At 34.8% G+C, this 21,307-nt stretch overlaps 1 protein-coding gene across 1 annotated transcript; it reads left to right on the forward strand.

Annotated features, from left to right (window-relative positions):
- Positions 1–960: 960 nt before the first annotated feature.
- LOC145040389 (uncharacterized) lies at positions 961–2,421 on the forward strand. Its single transcript, XM_078988327.1, has one exon. It carries the CDS (start codon positions 961–963, stop codon positions 2,419–2,421), a length of 1,461 nt encoding a protein of 486 aa, XP_078844453.1.
- The last annotated feature ends 18,886 nt before the right edge of the window (positions 2,422–21,307 follow it).

The raw sequence follows: 21,307 nt of genomic DNA on the forward strand, positions 1-21,307 counted from the left end.
AAATACAACTGAACTTTTTCATGTCATTCTAAACACACCTTGCTATTTAAGCCGTCTTTCTACTCCCATCTTTATTTATCTAAGATAATCAATTTCTATTCGTGAGAGGAACATAACTATGGGCTCTGGCATATTTGAATATTTTCATATATTGGATCAACTAAGATCTTACAGTAATGTTCCAAAAGAGTTGATATATTCCTTGCGGCCTTACATCTTACTCATATACAGGTCAGAACAGCAAAACAAGTTCAGTGAACCTATGCCATGGATTGGGATCTATATCACCTTCGCCTCTCTGTTTTGCATCCTTTCAATGGTGGCTGATTTATTACATGGTTTTAGGAACAGAAAATTCTGGTTTCCATGTAAATATTTCACTATCAATGCTGCTTCTCTCACTGTGATAGCTGTTGCAATAAAGCTACCCATGGATCTAACTACTCTAATGCCAGGTTATGTCGACCTAGCTGCAAAAATTGGAAGCCTCTCCTTTATGTGCACTATGATGGCTAATTTATTGCCTTCTTTAGCAACCATGAGCATAAAGGAACTTGTATCAAACATCATAGCTTTAGCTGTCCTCGTAATTACCTTGGTTGTGAACGTCTGCATTCAAATAAACACCGGAGTTATCTCCTATCATGAAGATGATGATCAATACTTTTATACGGTTAATGAAGCAGGAATTTCACAATATAATATGTACACATATACACCCGGTAATGGCTTCATAGCATCACTTTATGTGTTTATGTTACTCTCGTTGCTTATAATATATGCGTGTTCATCTTTAGCAATTATAAAGTCCACACAAATTCTAGAATCAAAATACCAAGTGGCTCATCGTAAAGCTCTAAAGGATGAAGAGTTTCACCAGCCAGGAATATTAACTATTGAGAAGCTAAAGCAGCATGTGAGCAACTACTGGATCATGGCAGGAACCGGAAACCCCAGTTCATGATCGCTTCCTCAGCAACAACCTCAGCTTCTGGGGCAATATGCTCATTAAGCATTGGATTCCACATTCTTATTATGTTTTTCAGTATTCGAACTCTACGGGGCTCTAAGTCAGATTATAAGTGGTCGTTGTTACTGATTCTCTTTACTCAATTCATCGGAATCATACTGGGTACAATTGCCCCACTTTCTAGATGTTTTGCTGCCTTAAGCTTTAGGGTGTCTCTAAAATGGATTGTCAACCATATCAAGATGTCTAACGTGGAGAGCTACTGGACTCAGAAGTTATATGATTGGAAACAGAGTAGCATACCATTCCCATACAGTAGCCGCAAATGCAAGATCGTCATCCAAAGTTTGAAAAATCTGTTTCTCAGCATTTGTATTGGATTCCAGAAAACAGTCGTGGTGGCATGCAAGATGATAAGAGTTATTCCAATTTTCTTTGTCATATGTGTGGTGTACTGTCTACGTTGTTGGAAGTTGTTAAAGGACATGTTTAGTGCCTCGGTACATAATACTGAGCAACTAGGAAAAGATAAAGATCTTAGTGGATATGTTTTGCAACTTCAAGATGATATGGAGTTTGCGGAGAGAACACTGAAAGGAATTTCAAAATCTGTGAACCGCTTGATCCAAAAAGCTGAAAAGCAACAACCCAAGAATCTTATGAAGCTTCTAACAGAATCCAGAGGTTTTGAAGGAGTTGAAAAGTTCGACAGCCATCATGTTCCGTCTTTACTTTCAGAAAAATATCTCCATTGTTGGAGCTTGCCCCTGGTAACTCTGACAACCATTGCCATGTCTCTTCCTAACATCCAAAAGAACATTGTCGATTGCTTGCTAAGTGGTGTGAGTGAAGGTCTTGTATATGTCACACTTGTGGAAGAAAGCCTTAATATTACTGATGATGATGTAAGCATTCAAAAGGCGGCTAAAACTCTATGGGTAGAAGTTGAAGTATACCACAAATGGTTAGGAAACAACCTACCAAAAGCAAATACAACTGAGCAGATTCTTCAATGGTTGAGGGATACAGGTAAAAACGTTGTCAGTGAGGTGGAAAGGGTGGAAAGGACGGATATTGGAGTCCCAAATGATAATTCCAAATACAAGTCTATTTCTGCTAATTCGATGTATCGAATCAGTGAAACAATTTTGTGCTCCTATCATGAGAACATAAGCCAGGTTAGCCAAGAAGAGCTATTTGCAGAATTATTATCAATGATTGCTGACATTTTGGCTGCTTGTCTCACAAACTTACCCCAAGTCATAGCAATGAAATGTCACACAAGTGCCATAGAGAAAAGGGAGGCAAGTGTGCGTGCTGCAGCCCAACTTCTTGGTGAGACTATGCAAATAATCAACATCCTGCAAGATCGAGAACTTCTGAGCTTGATTCGTAACGACATGGCGTTTATTGACAAGTGGCATTCTTACTTAAAGGATCCTTGTCCTTAATAAACCATTTGTGTTTTTCATGTAACTAGGTACGTACGTTTATAAATATTTATATGTAATTTGTATTCCTAAAGCAGTGAATTATGTCATATTTATTTGATTTACATCGTTGGAACCATTTTTGTGACATTAGCATGTTGTTTCAAAGTATTTGTGAAGAAGTTATAATTTTTCCACATATCATTATCATGTATTTTCTTGTTTTACTCGCACTCAGATTGACCATCTTGCAAATTTGATCTAGTACCCATGCCACTAATTTGATTAAGGAATGGTTTTTTGTTTATTTACATATCGTTCATAATTTTCAAAGAAACAGAACTTGTTTGAACAATATCAGCCTCTTCCTTTACTACCTTAAATCCTTCTGCATGGTTTGAAATACAACTAAATTCACTATAAGAATTATCCCATATGATGACGACACCTATACCGACGACAAGTATCGTCGGTAAAAATAAGGCTATACGGACTAATAGTGTTGACCAATTACTTTGACTTCAAAATTTGACCCGACAACTTGTCGTCTGCATAGGTAACATAGGTAAGTTGCAAAATAAAAAATAATTCGTGGGTTTCTGAAAATGTATACTGACGAATTCTCTTCAGTATAGGTGTTGAAAAATCATTTCTCTTTTCTTTATTATCTTGCAGGAAAAAAAATAAACATTGTTGTTTTATTAACTTCTATATTAACGGTATGTTTGTAGAAGTGATTTAATCGAGTATGAATGAAATCGAAGTAGCAAAGTAATAAGAACACCGAGAGTAAATAAGATCTGATTTCAACTCAATTATACTTTCAGGATACAGAGAGAGTTTAGACAGAATACATCAGAAAAAGTTCTCTCTATCTCTAAGTACAACTCTTATTTATAGGAGAATAATTCCGAAAAGTTTTGAATGTTGGTTATCTATTTACCAAGGCATATTAAGTTTCGAAACTGTAATGTCTAGTCCTTAGTATTTTTTGCATACTTTCTATTTCTCCTATAAATAAGAGTTGTACTTAGAGATAGAGAGAACTTTTCTGATGTATTATGTCCAAACTCTCTGAAAGTATAACCGAGCTGAAACCAAATCTTATTTACTCTCGGTGTTCTTATTACTTTGCTACTTTGATTTCATTCGTAGTCGATTAAATCACTTCTACAATGTTGTCGGTATAGAGGTGGGTCAATCTGTGAGATATGTTTTGGTGACGACTTGTCGTCGGGAATATATATTTATATATATATATATATATATATATATATATATATATATATATATATATATATATATATGTGTGTGTGTGTGTGTGTGTTTAGGTTCTATAGAAAACAAAAAAACCCTAAAAATCATAAAAATACATGGAAGATAAAGAAAAACACTCTTGACCAGCGACTTCTCATCACCGCCTTTTGTGCATCATTTCACCGCCGTTCACGGGTATTTTTTCCTCCTTTATTGTTTTGCTGATTTCACTTGGTTTTGGGTGCGATTTTGAGTGGTTTGTGTTTCAATTTCCATTTTATTCGGCCACCATAGTTGTTTTCCAACCTGGTTTTCTTCTTCCTTTTTATTTTACAGATTATTATGTATCAATTTGTGGTTTCTCATGAATTTTGATTTTACTTTTGTTGATTTTTTAGTCACCGGAGGACCACCGACAACCACCTGTCTCCACTCACCACTAAAGGACAGCAGGTGACCCATTTTTTGTTATATTTTGTCACGTCTTTTTTGTTTTCTTAGCATTTTTGTCTTGATTTTGGGTGTTTTTCCGGTGACTACCAACCACTTCGGAACACGGATGGACGTAGGATTTCACAGTAGGAGTTGCATGGGAAAGTCAGGGGTTGCATAGTGGTAGAAAAAATTAAATTTTCGAAAAATTTTCCACTATGGTCAGAAAAATCAGGGGTTGCCGGTGCCACCATGGACCCCCTAGGTTTGCCCCTACATCAGAGGACCACCGACTGGAGATTCGAGCAACCACTCGATCCAGCTACCACGGTACCACCACCAAGGTTTCTAGATTTTGTTTCACTTATGTCATTGATTAGGTTAATTGTAGATGTTAAGTGGTTGTTTTGGTATGATTTTAATCTTGCTTCATGATGTTTTTATGTATTTAGAATTTGCCAAAGCCAAATTCTACTTCAAATGATGATGAAACTCATATTCTATGCTACTTTAGTTGTTGATATGTGTTTGAAACATGTTAAAATTTGGGTATATAATCTGGATGTATATTTTTTGTGTTTAAAAGTGATTAATATGTGTAGTTGTTGGGTGTTTGATTGTATAATCTATATGAACCTAGTATTTGTCTAAATCTGTATGTATCTATATGTAAGTATGTTTGAAACTGAAAATGTATGAATCTATATGAAACTTTAGTTGGAGTGATTTTGTCCTTTTTTTTTTCTTGAATCTGGATGAATACGATTGACAATAAATTGATGAATATGAAACCGGAATTAAAATATGTTTGTCCCTGTTTTATTTATATGGTCTGTATTGTATTTATTTATTTTTTTTAAATAATAGGACCTTTAATAACAAATAGGAAGAAATAAAACTAATAACAAAAAATAAGTGAAGATATAATGCTTTAATAAACATACTAATAAAAGTACGTTGCTTTTATAAAACCTAATTGGAAATATAGTACTATAATTAAAAAAAGGATGTAATTAATAAGAAAATCAAATTAAATGGTACATAATTTAAACCACAATATTATGTAATACAATATTAGAAGTATGATGGTATAATAGAGAACAAACAAACGTATGAAGTTATAATTAACAAAAGTATGAAAACATGTTGAATCATTTATTTTTAGGTTAAGTCACTTCCTTATAATCATCAAGAGCCTAGAAATAACCACCAGGAATTGATTTAGAAATTAATTCGGGTTGTCCCCGTCATGCAACTGCTTTTTTAATATTTTTATCTCATTTAGTATGTGAATGTGTATTTGCATGATTGTTTGTTTAAGAAAGATTTGGTTATCATGATGTGACATACCAAATATGAGAACGCGTTTTCGGATGGCTCCCATGTCGTGACAAGAGTATGGTCACGATGTGACAATAGCTGCAGCCAACGCCTATGATCTTTTAAAGTTTCTTCCGTATATAAAATCTAACCTCAGATTTAGGACATCATTTCCATCCTTCATTACCCTCTATAACCTTGAATCAAACCCTAATACGTTCTTTTTCATTTGTGAGCTTATCATTGGTGTTTTGGTGCATTTAGAAGGAAAAAGAAGGCCTGTGTGATATAGAGAACCTCTTAGCAATCTAGGGGATTTCATTTGATCCATTTATGTACGATTTGAAGTGTTTAAGATGCACGCTTTATATTTCATTCATCTAGATCTAAGCTCCTTGTCCATTTTTCTTCATGATTATGGAAATTTTGATGGAAGGATTCCATAAAGTTGGCAACATTATGGGTCTTTGAGGTCCCTTGAGCGTTGTATATGTTGGATATGAACTTTTGCTATGTTTTGAAGACATTCATATGATTGTGGTTCCATTTTTCATCATTTTGACCTAATATGAGATCAAGACATGCATTGGACATGTATGTCTATAAATCATTGACTTTTAGAGTTTTTTTTGAGTTAGAAGGCCCTCTGGATAGTTAGAATGGATAGCTTAAATGATTAAGTGTTGAATGCATTAAGTTTTCCCAAATTATAGCAGTCACGATGTGGCCATATGGAGGTTACGACGTGACGATGAGATTTCCTGATTGTTTTAGACGGACAATGCTACAACGTGGGGCATGGTCATCGCGACATGACAATGGTTTTGATCGCAACTGAGTTGTTCATAATTGGAGTTTTAGTTTAGGGTTGAGTTCATTAGCCACGATGTAACCATAGGTTGGTCACAACGTGAGTATAAGTTGATGGTGATGTTGGCTCTTGACTTTAACCTGGACCATTGACTTTTGGCAAGGGTTGAATTTTGGTTAAATTGCTAGATCTTAAATATAGACTAAGGTTAGACCTTGTTTGATCCTATTGGTGAGTTGTAGCACCTATTTCGTGGTATTCAATTATGGATTTGTCGGACTTCGTGATAAAGGTAAGTCTTCTCAGTATACTGTGTAGGATGTTAGTTGTCTGTATGACTCTTGCATTTGTATGATGGGTTGGGTTGAGCTTGTTTGTATGTTAAGCGAGGCCTGTTAGTATGATTGGTGGGGCTCAAGATGTGGGTGGGGCCCATTATGATGGTCGATGCCAAATGTTATGAATGGTATGTGGTATTTTGGGTAACTTACTAAGCTTCATGCTAACAGTTTTGTGGTTTAAACATTTCCAGGTACATCCATTTTCAAAGTGACGGGCCCGACTTGACTTCACAACATCCCCTCATAGCTTTTCCGTACTTATTATTATTGTTTTACTCTGATGTTGTGCGATACATTTTAGTCTGTATGGTTTCGGAACCAACGTTTGTATGAATTTGGTGCCTAAACAATGAAAAATTTTATTGGTATTTCTTCGACGTTACACTATGGAGTTAAGGGGAAATGCTGTTGATTTTTTGTCAAACAAACGATGATGTAATACACATTTACATATGAGATCAAGTATTTCAAAATTGGATTTAGCCTACCCTTGTTAATACTCCATCCGTTCCATCCAATTTTTGCTTCTTGACTCAAGTATATATCTCTTAATATACTTGCAAATACTTTATCCATTTCGTTCGATTTTACTTCTAGTAGACTAAATATTAAAATCTAACTTATGTTTTATAGCCCAAATACAATCTAACTTTCAATAAGTATGTATACAATGTAATTTTTAATAATGAAATAGTAATGACGATCAATAAGAGTTGGATTATAGAGAAGAAGCAAATGTCTTCAAAGTTCTTGGAAGGTCTTGATAACTCTATGAAGATTGCTTAGAAACATGTCAACTATGAAGAAATATTGTATTGCCTGTGCAATATGTGTGTAGATATTTATCGGTAGATGTTGCCTAAGGTTTATGCCCACATACATGATCAAATTTTTGTTTGCGGAAAAACATGCTACTTTATATTTAGGCTATAATTCAAGTCCAAGAATAAACACTCAGTAAACACTTCAACAACAAATTAGATGATTGATGTAATTGATGATCTTATGGCAGAACAAAATACAAATGAAGAAAATATAGATGACAAGGGACGAGGTATAGACCCGAAATTTGATGCTTTGTTTATGGAAGTCAATACAGAGTAATATGCTAATTGTAGTGAGATGTATTCTCTATACTTTTTGGCAAAGTTGTTTCATATTAAAGTGATCAATAGATTGATAGATAGTTCATTTGACCAAGTTGTAGAGTTACTAAGAGCTGCTTTCCCAAAGATCAATATTCCAACCTCACACTATGAAGCTAAGAAGAAGTTGATAACGATAAGGTTAAGATATCACTCCATCGACGCTTGCAAAAATGATTGTGCTTTGTTTTCGAAGGAGAATGATTCCATCCAGAATTTACTGATTTGTAAGCAGATTAGATGGGTGGACTCAACCCCAAAGGACAAGAAAGTACCATAAAAAGTATTACGGTACTTTTCCTTGACTCTAAGGCTTCTACAAATGTATAACTCTAGATTCAAAACTAAAGATATGAGTTGACATAATATTGGATGCTCAGTAGGTGATATTTGTGCATTATCCAATTGATGTGATGTCATGGAAAGATTTTGATCAAAGTTATCCAGAGTTTCTAAAGAACCTAGAAATATTTGTCTAGGTTTACGTGTTGATGATCTTAATCTATTCAACAACTTTAAATAGTAGTTATAGTACTAGAGTATTTGTATTGATTACCTACAATACACCACCATGGATTTGTATGAAAGAGTCTTCTTTCATGCTAACTTTGTTTATTCCTAGACCCAGATCATCCTTAAAGGACATTGATGCTTTCTTGAGGCCTTTGGTGGATTAGTTGAAGATGTTGTGGGCCGAAGGAGTCCAAATGAGATATGCATCAACCAACATTATATTTGATATACATGTGATGTTGTATGGACTATCAATGACTTCCCAACACGTAGTAGTTTGTCTGGATGGTGTGGCCAAGGTTATTTAGCATGTCCTACTTGTAACAAAGACACATTTTCCATTCAAGTGACCAAACAAGATGTCATATGTTGGTCAGAAAAAATTCTTGCATATAAACCATAGTTGGAGGCGGAGTCTATTGTTTAATGGCCAACTTGAGAGAATACTGCATCAAACACGATTCAGTAATGCATATATATATATTAAAGGAACTAGCTTCTCTCCATGATTGTATTTTGGGGAAACATCCTAAACATGGGGGCGCAAAAAGAAGACATAATGATGAAAGAAAAAGGAGAGTTAAAAAGGACAAAAAATAGTATCTTCTTTGAGCTTGTGTATTGGTATTCCTGCAACCAAAAACACAATATAGATGTTATGCATGTGGAGAAAAATATGAGTAAGAGTGTGAAGATTAGTTAACTGCTGAACAAAAAACAAAAGACACAAAGGAGAAAGATATGAATTCAAAAAAAAAATGGGCATTCAGCTAGATCAACGGCCAAAAAAGAAAGTCAACAACAACAAGAAAGACACCACCAAGAAAGAAGACCACAAAAAAAGAGGAAGAAATACAACCACATGACTCTTAATCCTTTAAACCAATTGATCGACGACATTTCTATCAATTCATTAAATAAGTAAGACTACCTGATAGGTTTGGATCAAACTTTAAGAAGAAGATTTATGATAATGAATCAAATTGTAACATTTCAAATTTTAGACCAAAATTATCATTTTTAAAATTCGAAAAAAACATAGTTCACTACCAATTCAATTACAAATCATCTCAAAACTACAATCATCATAGTTATCAGATTACATAAAAATCATGCCCTAGTAGTAAATCCCCAGTTCGTGTGTACAAACAGACCTTCACCTTCCCGCGGTCATGTGAAGTACCTGCCACACATAAATCAACATGAATATCCTCCAAGGTTTTCACTTTACGATCCAAGATGACTATCGACTTCTCTACAAAGTTCAGGAGATCATCGACCTGAATATACTCCAAGAAAACTACAATCGCCTCACCGCCTAAGCACTTCCTTAGCTAGGATACATGGAAGGTGTTTACAAAATGTTTTCAAATCATTTTCCATTAGAGTGTCCTAAAAATCATAACATAAGGATGAGGAGCGGTACGGTCACGCCTTTGCCTTTCCCTGATCTCCTAAAGTAACTAAAACAATAAACTGAAAATTGTAAGCCTGAGGGCTTAGTGAGCTACCCCCAAAATACCAATACCACACTGACAATACCATATCAGTAATAATCAATCAATAAACATGCATATTGGGCCATCGGCCTGACTAGACCGCCCTATCAAGCCTACAGTTTGTCTGAATCTATCCTGAGCCTTTGGCATGACTAGTCCGCCACGTGGGCCTACAGTCTCCCCGGACCGCTCATAGGGTATATTGGCCTTCAGCACAAAGCAGGACCACCTCAACCCAAACACAAGCAAATAACCATGTGCGCATACCATCATATACATGCATATACAAACATCAAACATATCTATCACACTGATCATTATCAAAGAATTCTCCTGTAACTAGAGTACCGACTTAGCATGTCACTAACATACCAATCCCTACGGATCATAAGAGCATAACATACTGTCTACCCCGATTCCAATCTAACATATGATAACCACATGTAGCATACCATAAAAATAACAACTAAAGGGTCGACCTTGGTGCCGTAGACCCTATCGATATAGTGAGGATAACTCACCTTGCAGATGTCGACATGAAAGGTAAACTCCAACTCTCGGATCACTTGACACAGGCTCCACCACCTATTATCATAGTACATCATACTCATAAGTCCTTAACCTTATAAGGTACTCCATAACCCTGATGGGTCTTATACAAACAATCCTATGTGTGCATGCAACCCTAGTATTGGATCTATGTTTTCACTATTAGTTATACAACTTTATGAACACAAAAAGAAACCTGGCATGCTACTATAATTTTCGAAATTCATATATAAAGCTAGAATACATACCTTTTGTTGTTATATAGCAATAACAACTAGTTCCTTGAATTTCCTTAGCTCTTGAAAGCAAGTACCACAAGTGTAGTACCTCTAATGGAGTCACAAACACCATATGCAACTTGGATGAAGAGGAGAAGAAAAAGAGGCACCAAAAACGGCTGGAAACCCTAATGGAAGTGTTGTCCACGTTTTTGGGGCTTAAGGGGTCCTTTATATACTAGTGTGGGCTATTAGGGTTTCAGTCAAAACCCTAATGGACAGCTTAAACTCTAAGCAGCCCATGGAACCTTCTGGACAAGGCTATGGACGAAAATATGATGGGCTTCCATCATAATTTCGTTCACCCCATATTCCTATAGCATTCCTTAGCCCAATAACTCAATTATCCAATAATTGCAGTCCAGTCCCCTATATTTAATTAATCTCTTTTAGCCACAAAATTAATTCTTAATTAATTCTTGACTAATATTAATTAAACAATATGATTTCTCCTTTAATATATTATTCTCATAATATATTAATAAATCATATTTAAACCTTTATCTCCTTAAATCATCCTACATATTGCTATGGTGAAGGCAACCCAAAAGGACCATGCTCATAATCGGGTCAAGTACATACCAAAATAGTTATGGACTTAGACACTAATCCAACAGTCTCCCACTTGGATAAGTCTAATAACTATTTTCCGTATGACTTCAGAACCTGATCAGCAATCGTAGCTTTCAAAAGCCGCTGTCAACTCTGATCTTATCAGATAACGTGTCCTCTAGATAAGGGATTATATATTCCTCCATTCTCAAGATATCGTATAGAAAAAAGACATGAATTTCAATCATTCTCTCTATACTATTTCTCGACTTCCGATTCATGACGACTGATAACAGACTACAATTGAACACATCAACTTAGTCCCGGCTTGGCCAAGCGCTTAGATGTCATCACTAATTCATCGAGAGGCCCACATATACCGCTTTTATCCCACTTTGGGTAAAAGGAATGGATAAACTTCGACTCAAATGCTCGCTTGCATTTACTGATCGAATCACACACAACAATAAGTTTTATAACACCAAGTTACTGGTGCGTTTACTTATTATCAATGTGTAACTGACCAACAAATAACAACTCACACATCTCGGTTTCAAGAATATACAATATTATCGTCTCACTAATCACTCGTGATAAAACCGTGAAGTGATCCAAGTGAGCGTGGGTTTAATCCAATACTTTAATCTTATCAAAGCACTCACGAACTCTGCAGCAAACTTGTGCCATGTCTAAACACTTCAGACAATCTACAGACAGATTCATGACAGTCTTTATTCATACCTACTCCCAACGTATGACCAACTGTGGATGTTTGAATAACCTAGTTATTCTGGAAGTCAAAACATGCAAATTGAAACATGACAACAATACTTAATCCTATATGGCCCCAAACTTGTGAGAGTAAATAAAACCCTTCTATTTATCCACCATATTGATTACTCATTATTTATCATTTAATGTTTCGGATAATCAACTCATTGCTTGAATTACAACAAAAATTGTCCCATGCTCTAAGCATGCACACCGTGTTTCCTATGGTCCATGCTTTGTGAAATAGATCACCTGAAAACTTTTCCAGTGATGCTCATTTCACAATTCCTTAATCCTAATTATTAGTGTAAGAACACAAGGTTCTTGCCACTACTAGAATATGCTAGATTCTAACATTTTATGCAACGATCCCTTTGCAAAATCATAGCACAAAAGTCACCAAGACGTAGCTAATGAAATTACAAAGTACTTTCTTAGAAATTGTTACAAGACAATTCCATAGATGTGAAGTCTCACATTCAAAGTACATTCCTTTGAACATCCTTCTTGCATAAAAGTTTCTAATCTAGGCACAGACTCTCAATATCCAACTCCCAATATGAAAACATTTCCACATTTGCCATATGACAACTCATTCTTAATAGAATCTTATCTATTCATAATAATGTCGATATGGTCCATCCAATACCATACTTCCAACTACTTACAAGCGATCAATCCTCAGCGAACTTTGGATCGTCCTTTGATAGTTGTTAAATTCTTTCAGTCAAAACCAATTCTATTCCTTTTTCCCTCTTAATGCGCTAGACATTTGGAAAATTTTAGAATGGTAAAATACTATAGCATTTACAATCGATCCTATACCCGAAGCGTATGGGACACGATGCATAATGTCTTACATAAAGATATGATACTTTACCAATCTTTTGCCATAATATTTTATGTGTCATGTTCTCACAATTCGAACTATGAAGAGGGATGCCGTAATCATAATTGAATTTTAAGAACACACAATGTATCCTTTGACTGAAAATATTAAAATTTCTTAATCTAAGCTTTAGATTTTGAAACGGAGTATAATATTCTCTCCCTTAATTATAGCAAAACAACTTTTCAACCCATGCAACTTTGCAAATGGAATCTTTGTTTTTCTATAATTAATATTGCTAACTTGCAATACTCGCCATAACAATCATACAAGCATAACACTTATGCTCCCACTATCATGATGATTATCATATAAGCATAACATTTATGCTCCCACTAGCTTTGACATGTATTCAAAAAACAAATGAACTTCCAGAAAACAATGCCTATTGAACTTCTGAAATTCATATTTCTACTACCAGATGCTTCGATAAGCCTTTATCTAAGCTTCTTAACCTTATACACCTTTGCCTTAGATAGCTCATATGTGTGTTTAAACAATTCATAACTTATGTTACTAAGTTCCAAATGTTGAAACTAATTGCCAAATCTCACAATTCGAACTATGGAAAGGGATGCCGTAACCATAATCGAATTTGAGAATGCAATTTTCACAATTGCTATCTTCTTAAAATCTCTCTTAGTGAAAGCATTTCCTCACAGTCATTTTCATGAAGGAGGGAATCTTATGACACTTAGATTTTATGGTGTATGAGTTCCTATCCATGTGAATTTGCCAAAACCAAGGTTTGCGACAAATCCAAACTCATATGGACTGAACTTTCTTAATCTTGATTTCTTGCCCTATGGTAACACGAGTGCCCACCATGCCTTCCAAGTAGTTTAGTAACTTGTCCTTACATATCAATTTACTTTTCATCGACTAAGGCTTTAGTGTGTATTCAAATGAGAACTCGTAGAACTCATATACACAATTAACTCAATTGGAATGGCACAGAAACAAAACAATGTCAGCACGATAGGTTGTAAACCTCAAGTCGTGTGCTAGTGATGATCGATAAGGTTTATTCTTGATTTGTTCTTGAAACTTTTTAAGACCATTAAGACTCCCACTGACTTCTTGACATATAAGATTCTCTTGTCAAGAAACATTTCTTGACAAACAAATATTCAAGAGTTAGTGAAGCATTTATCAAGACAAAACACTTCACACAATTGGTCCTAGTTGGTCTTTGTCTTATCCAAGACAGCACAACTTACCAATTTCAAATGTGCAAGAATAAGAAAACTTTTCCAAATTCCACATTTGATGAGTGTTATAAACCTACTTAAGACTTTTCACTCAATGTCACAATCTTGAATCTAAGACTTGATATTGGAACGAAGTATGATTGACTTATTGATATATCCATTTCTACAATACTTGATACCTCTTCTTAGACATGCAAATGCACTAAGACTCACTTAGAGGATCAATTGAGATATGGTTCTTAATCATTAAGACTTATCATAAAACACAATAAAAGGTACTCTCCCTTCTTCTTAGAATAGAGAAACTTTTATCTTTCTGCCTACTTGATTCTTCTTTATTCGTTCTACTATTCATTGAAACTTTTTCAATCAACTCAGAATTATACTTAATCTTATAAGTATAATCATATTTACTAAGCTTTAGTAAATCATGACGAATATCTTTGTCACTCTTGTGGTGGACTTGATCAACACACAACCTTGTGTACTTGATCTCCTAGTCCTTCAACTAACACTTTGCCAAAGAATTAGTCTAAGTTTCCCAAATGTGAAAGTTTTCCATTCATCATACAATACACATTGCATGATTCCAAGTTTCTGTCCAATTGAAACTTGGGCGATGAGAAAGTCTCCCTATTTGGTACACTTTTGACATTTCCATAATTAAGAATCAAATCCATTTTGCTAATAATAGAAGTACATGAACATCAATTTTTCATATATTTCATTGTAAGGATAAATAAATAAGACAAAATCAAATTTTATTTTATTGCGGAAAAAAACTTGTCCTTACAATGCAATTCAATTGAAAAACTATGTTAACAATCTATTCTAACTCCAAGTTGTAGCTCAAGAATCCATTCTTCAAGTAATGCGATCGAAATCCATTTCTTCATGATCAGATTCAGCTCACTTCTTTTCTCAAGCTTCCTCTCTTTTCTTCGATCCTACAAAACATCAAAATGTAATCTTATCACATCATGTATTAAGAATCTAGAATAGGAACTTAAAAGAGTTAGTTAATGGATTTTACCTGAAGCAGAGCCATACATCTTGACTCTCCCATCTCTTAGATCTCTCAGGTAATTAGGGCAGCTTCGTCTCCAATGCCCCTTCTTTTGGCAATAAAAGCAAATAGACTCCTTTGGCACAACACATCGGACAATCACAGACTTAGTTCTTTCTGGACTTCCAATGTTGCCAGTGTCCATTGAAGTTTGGGAGTTTGATTCACTAGACAAATTTGCTTGACCAGCACGCCAAATCATTGCTGATTCAGCAGCTATAAGCAAATAGGTGAGATCAATTAGGGTCACATCGTGGTCCATCATATAGTACTCTCTAACGAACTCACTATATGATTCAAGAAGTGACTGAAGAACCCAGTCAACAGCAAACTCACTTGAAATCTCGACACCCAACATGTTTAACCTATCAATGTATGACTTCATCTCTAAGACGTGCGCACACACAGGTTTCCCATCTTCGTGTTTACTTGCTAAAAGGGCTTGAGTGAGCTTGAACTTTTCAAGCCTTTGAACTTGTGGGTCAGGGAGAATAATTGGAGGAGGTGGAGGAAGTGAAGCATGACTCTCATTTCCTTGATCGTATCTCGGAACGTCATCTTCATTTGGAAAGCTTGTTCCAAAGGATTTGGGAAGACCATTGTAAGATTCAGACATCTACAAAACGGGAGAAAATTCAAGTTGAGTTGATTAGAATTCTTGATGCAACACCCAAATGAAACATCAAGCTAGGATCCAACACAATACTCTACAACCTAGAAGAGGGATGCCGTAATCTAGTTGCAGAATATCTGAAGGTAGGTAAATGACGATTTACCAATTTCCACCATGAAAAACGAAAAAGAAGTTTAAGTTTTAAATGAATTGAAACTCCTAGATCTTTTGAGATTCATTGAACTTTTCAATGGCATGTTTAATCTCGATTATGCCCTACTATTTGTGACTGGGATGCCGAGGATCACAAACAAGGTGTAAATAACCATACGAATCACATGGTGCACCCAATGTTACTATCACCTAATCAATGTGCCGGTTAGCCACACACGCTCCATTGATCTATGATAAGCATCAAGCCACCCTTTGCCACCAATGTCATCCCCAAATTAGTGTGCCGGTTAACCACACACGCTCCACTAACGTTTGACAAGGGTACGAAGTGTAATTCCATGGGTTAGCATACAATTTCACATTTTGCCTAAAGTAACTATGATTTGGGAATTTGAAAAAGCATTTAGCTACTTTGTACTTCATTATACTTATAATGGAAGGTTTTTGTCCTATCCTACCCGTTCGGCTAACGACCCTCCACTAGTCAAGAGTGCGGTGGGTAAGAGTGGATACCCATTCAATCGCCATTTTATAGGCAATTTCCTTAAACACCCCTTATAGACTAGTTTCGTGAATGAGGCCTACTAACGGTAAGACTGACTTTTTAGTTATACATATATAATATTAAACTTTTAATGTTATATATAGTATAAGGGTGTATTTTACACTTTTAAAATACTAGGTGGTTTAAATTATACTTTTAACTAACCAAAATCATTATGGATTTATTAAATCTCTTTTAATTATACACTTAATTAATTTAATAAAACCATAAGGGTTTAATTTGAACTTTTCAAAATCAGGGTTTTGGAATTTAGACTTTCAAAATTAACTTTTAATCAACAATTTAAATTCCAAAACTTGAGGGCAAGTTTTGAAACTCTTCAAAACAATTAGGTTTTAATCTCACTTAAAATTTTCGAATTTAAGACATTTAAATTAAAATTTTAAATATTAAAGCACTTGATTTAATAATTACCATAAATTAAACAATTAATTTAAATTATTAAATCACAAGGGATTATCTAGATCATGAGGATAATTACTAATTATACATCTAAGATATCCTAATCCCTTGAATCCCTCTCTAAATCTCGAAAATAAGGGATGGGATAATTCATGATCTTTAATTACCATATTTAACAATTAAAAGATAATTACAAGATATGGGATTATCCAAATCCCTAAACTTTAGGATCTAACCTTGGGGAAAGAGGTAATTTCGAAATCCAAGGGTTGGATAACCCTAGATTTCAAAATCTTGGAGGCTAAGGAAAGGATTTGGGAAACCCTAGAAAAAATCGCCATCTAGGGTTTTGCAACCCTAATTGCGAAAATTACCTAGCCTTTAGGGTTTATTAGCCATAAACCCTAATATTTCAAGTTCACAAATTTGAATAAAAGCTAATTGAAAACAAAACCAATGGCTCTGATACCACTGATGGGTCTTATACAAATAATCCTATGTGTGCATGCAACCCTAGTATTGGATCTATGTTTTCACTATTAGTTATACAACTTTATGAACACAAAAAGAAACCTGGCATGCTACTATAATTTTCGAAATTCATATATAAAGCTAGAATACATACCTTTTGTTGTTATATAGCAATAACAACCAGTTCCTTGAATTTCCTTAGCTCTTGAAAGCAAGTACCACAAGTGTAGTACCTCTAATGGAGTCACAAACACCATATGCAACTTGGATGAAGAGGAGAAGAAAAAGAGGCACCAAAAACGGCTGGAAACCCTAATGGAAGTGTTGTCCACGTTTTTGGGGCTTAAGGGGTCCTTTATATACTAGTGTGGGCTATTAGGGTTTCAGTCAAAACCCTAATGGACAGCTTAAACTCTAAGCAGCCCATGGAACCTTCTGGACAAGGCTATGGACGAAAATATGATGGGCTTCCATCATAATTTCGTTCACCCCTTATTCCTATAGCATTCCTTAGCCCAATAACTCAATTATCCAATAATTGCAGTCCAGTCCCCTATATTTAATTAATCTCTTTTAGCCACAAAATTAATTCTTAATTAATTCTTGACTAATATTAATTAAACAATATGATTTCTCCTTTAATATATTATTCTCATAATATATTAATAAATCATATTTAAACCTTTATCTCCTTAAATCATCCTACATATTGCTATGGTGAAGGCAACCCAAAAGGACCATGCTCATAATCGGGTCAAGTACATACCAAAATAGTTATGGACTTAGACACTAATCCAACAGTCTCCCACTTGGATAAGTCTAATAACTATTTTCCGTATGACTTCAGAACCTGATCAGCAATCGTAGCTTTCAAAAGCCGCTGTCAACTCTGATCTTATCAGATAACGTGTCCTCTAGATAAGGGATTATATATTCCTCCATTCTCAAGATATCGTATAGAAAAAAGACATGAATTTCAATCATTCTCTCTATACTATTTCTCGACTTCCGATTCATGACGACTGATAACAGACTACAATTGAACACATCAACTTAGTCCCGGCTTGGCCAAGCGCTTAGATGTCATCACTAATTCATCGAGAGGCCCACATATACCGCTTTTATCCCACTTTGGGTAAAAGGAATGGATAAACTTCGACTCAAATGCTCGCTTGCATTTACTGATCGAATCACACACAACAATAAGTTTTATAACACCAAGTTACTGGTGCGTTTACTTATTATCAATGTGTAACTGACCAACAAATAACAACTCACACATCTCGGTTTCAAGAATATACAATATTATCGTCTCACTAATCACTCGTGATAAAACCGTGAAGTGATCCAAGTGAGCGTGGGTTTAATCCAATACTTTAATCTTATCAAAGCACTCACGAACTCTGCAGCAAACTTGTGCCATGTCTAAACACTTCAGACAATCTACAGACAGATTCATGACAGTCTTTATTCATACCTACTCCCAACGTATGACCAACTGTGGATGTTTGAATAACCTAGTTATTCTGGAAGTCAAAACATGCAAATTGAAACATGACAACAATACTTAATCCTATATGGCCCCAAACTTGTGAGAGTAAATAAAACCCTTCTATTTATCCACCATATTGATTACTCATTATTTATCATTTAATGTTTCGGATAATCAACTCATTGCTTGAATTACAACAAAAATTGTCCCATGCTCTAAGCATGCACACCGTGTTTCCTATGGTCCATGCTTTGTGAAATAGATCACCTGAAAACTTTTCCAGTGATGCTCATTTCACAATTCCTTAATCCTAATTATTAGTGTAAGAACACAAGGTTCTTGCCACTACTAGAATATGCTAGATTCTAACATTTTATGCAACGATCCCTTTGCAAAATCATAGCACAAAAGTCACCAAGACGTAGCTAATGAAATTACAAAGTACTTTCTTAGAAATTGTTACAAGACAATTCCATAGATGTGAAGTCTCACATTCAAAGTACATTCCTTTGAACATCCTTCTTGCATAAAAGTTTCTAATCTAGGCACAGACTCTCAATATCCAACTCCCAATATGAAAACATTTCCACATTTGCCATATGACAACTCATTCTTAATAGAATCTTATCTATTCATAATAATGTCGATATGGTCCATCCAATACCATACTTCCAACTACTTACAAGCGATCAATCCTCAGCGAACTTTGGATCGTCCTTTGATAGTTGTTAAATTCTTTCAGTCAAAACCAATTCTATTCCTTTTTCCCTCTTAATGCGCTAGACATTTGGAAAATTTTAGAATGGTAAAATACTATAGCATTTACAATCGATCCTATACCCGAAGCGTATGGGACACGATGCATAATGTCTTACATAAAGATATGATACTTTACCAATCTTTTGCCATAATATTTTATGTGTCATGTTCTCACAATTCGAACTATGAAGAGGGATGCCGTAATCATAATTGAATTTTAAGAACACACAATGTATCCTTTGACTGAAAATATTAAAATTTCTTAATCTAAGCTTTAGATTTTGAAACGGAGTATAATATTCTCTCCCTTAATTATAGCAAAACAACTTTTCAACCCATGCAACTTTGCAAATGGAATCTTTGTTTTTCTATAATTAATATTGCTAACTTGCAATACTCGCCATAACAATCATACAAGCATAACACTTATGCTCCCACTATCATGATGATTATCATATAAGCATAACATTTATGCTCCCACTAGCTTTGACATGTATTCAAAAAACAAATGAACTTCCAGAAAACAATGCCTATTGAACTTCTGAAATTCATATTTCTACTACCAGATGCTTCGATAAGCCTTTATCTAAGCTTCTTAACCTTATACACCTTTGCCTTAGATAGCTCATATGTGTGTTTAAACAATTCATAACTTATGTTACTAAGTTCCAAATGTTGAAACTAATTGCCAAATCTCACAATTCGAACTATGGAAAGGGATGCCGTAACCATAATCGAATTTGAGAATGCAATTTTCACAATTGCTATCTTCTTAAAATCTCTCTTAGTGAAAGCATTTCCTCACAGTCATTTTCATGAAGGAGGGAATCTTATGACACTTAGATTTTATGGTGTATGAGTTCCTATCCATGTGAATTTGCCAAAACCAAGGTTTGCGACAAATCCAAACTCATATGGACTGAACTTTCTTAATCTTGATTTCTTGCCCTATGGTAACACGAGTGCCCACCATGCCTTCCAAGTAGTTTAGTAACTTGTCCTTACATATCAATTTACTTTTCATCGACTAAGGCTTTAGTGTGTATTCAAATGAGAACTCGTAGAACTCATATACACAATTAACTCAATTGGAATGGCACAGAAACAAAACAATGTCAGCACGATAGGTTGTAAACCTCAAGTCGTGTGCTAGTGATGATCGATAAGGTTTATTCTTGATTTGTTCTTGAAACTTTTTAAGACCATTAAGACTCCCACTGACTTCTTGACATATAAGATTCTCTTGTCAAGAAACATTTCTTGACAAACAAATATTCAAGAGTTAGTGAAGCATTTATCAAGACAAAACACTTCACACAATTGGTCCTAGTTGGTCTTTGTCTTATCCAAGACAGCACAACTTACCAATTTCAAATGTGCAAGAATAAGAAAACTTTTCCAAATTCCACATTTGATGAGTGTTATAAACCTACTTAAGACTTTTCACTCAATGTCACAATCTTGAATCTAAGACTTGATATTGGAACGAAGTATGATTGACTTATTGATATATCCATTTCTACAATACTTGATACCTCTTCTTAGACATGCAAATGCACTAAGACTCACTTAGAGGATCAATTGAGATATGGTTCTTAATCATTAAGACTTATCATAAAACACAATAAAAGGTACTCTCCCTTCTTCTTAGAATAGAGAAACTTTTATCTTTCTGCCTACTTGATTCTTCTTTATTCGTTCTACTATTCATTGAAACTTTTTCAATCAACTCAGAATTATACTTAATCTTATAAGTATAATCATATTTACTAAGCTTTAGTAAATCATGACGAATAT

This window comes from Lactuca saligna, chromosome 4, assembly GCF_052625555.1.
Source record: "Lactuca saligna cultivar CGN05327 chromosome 4, ASM5262555v1, whole genome shotgun sequence".
In the NCBI taxonomy this organism is placed as follows: Eukaryota; Viridiplantae; Streptophyta; class Magnoliopsida; order Asterales; family Asteraceae; genus Lactuca; species Lactuca saligna.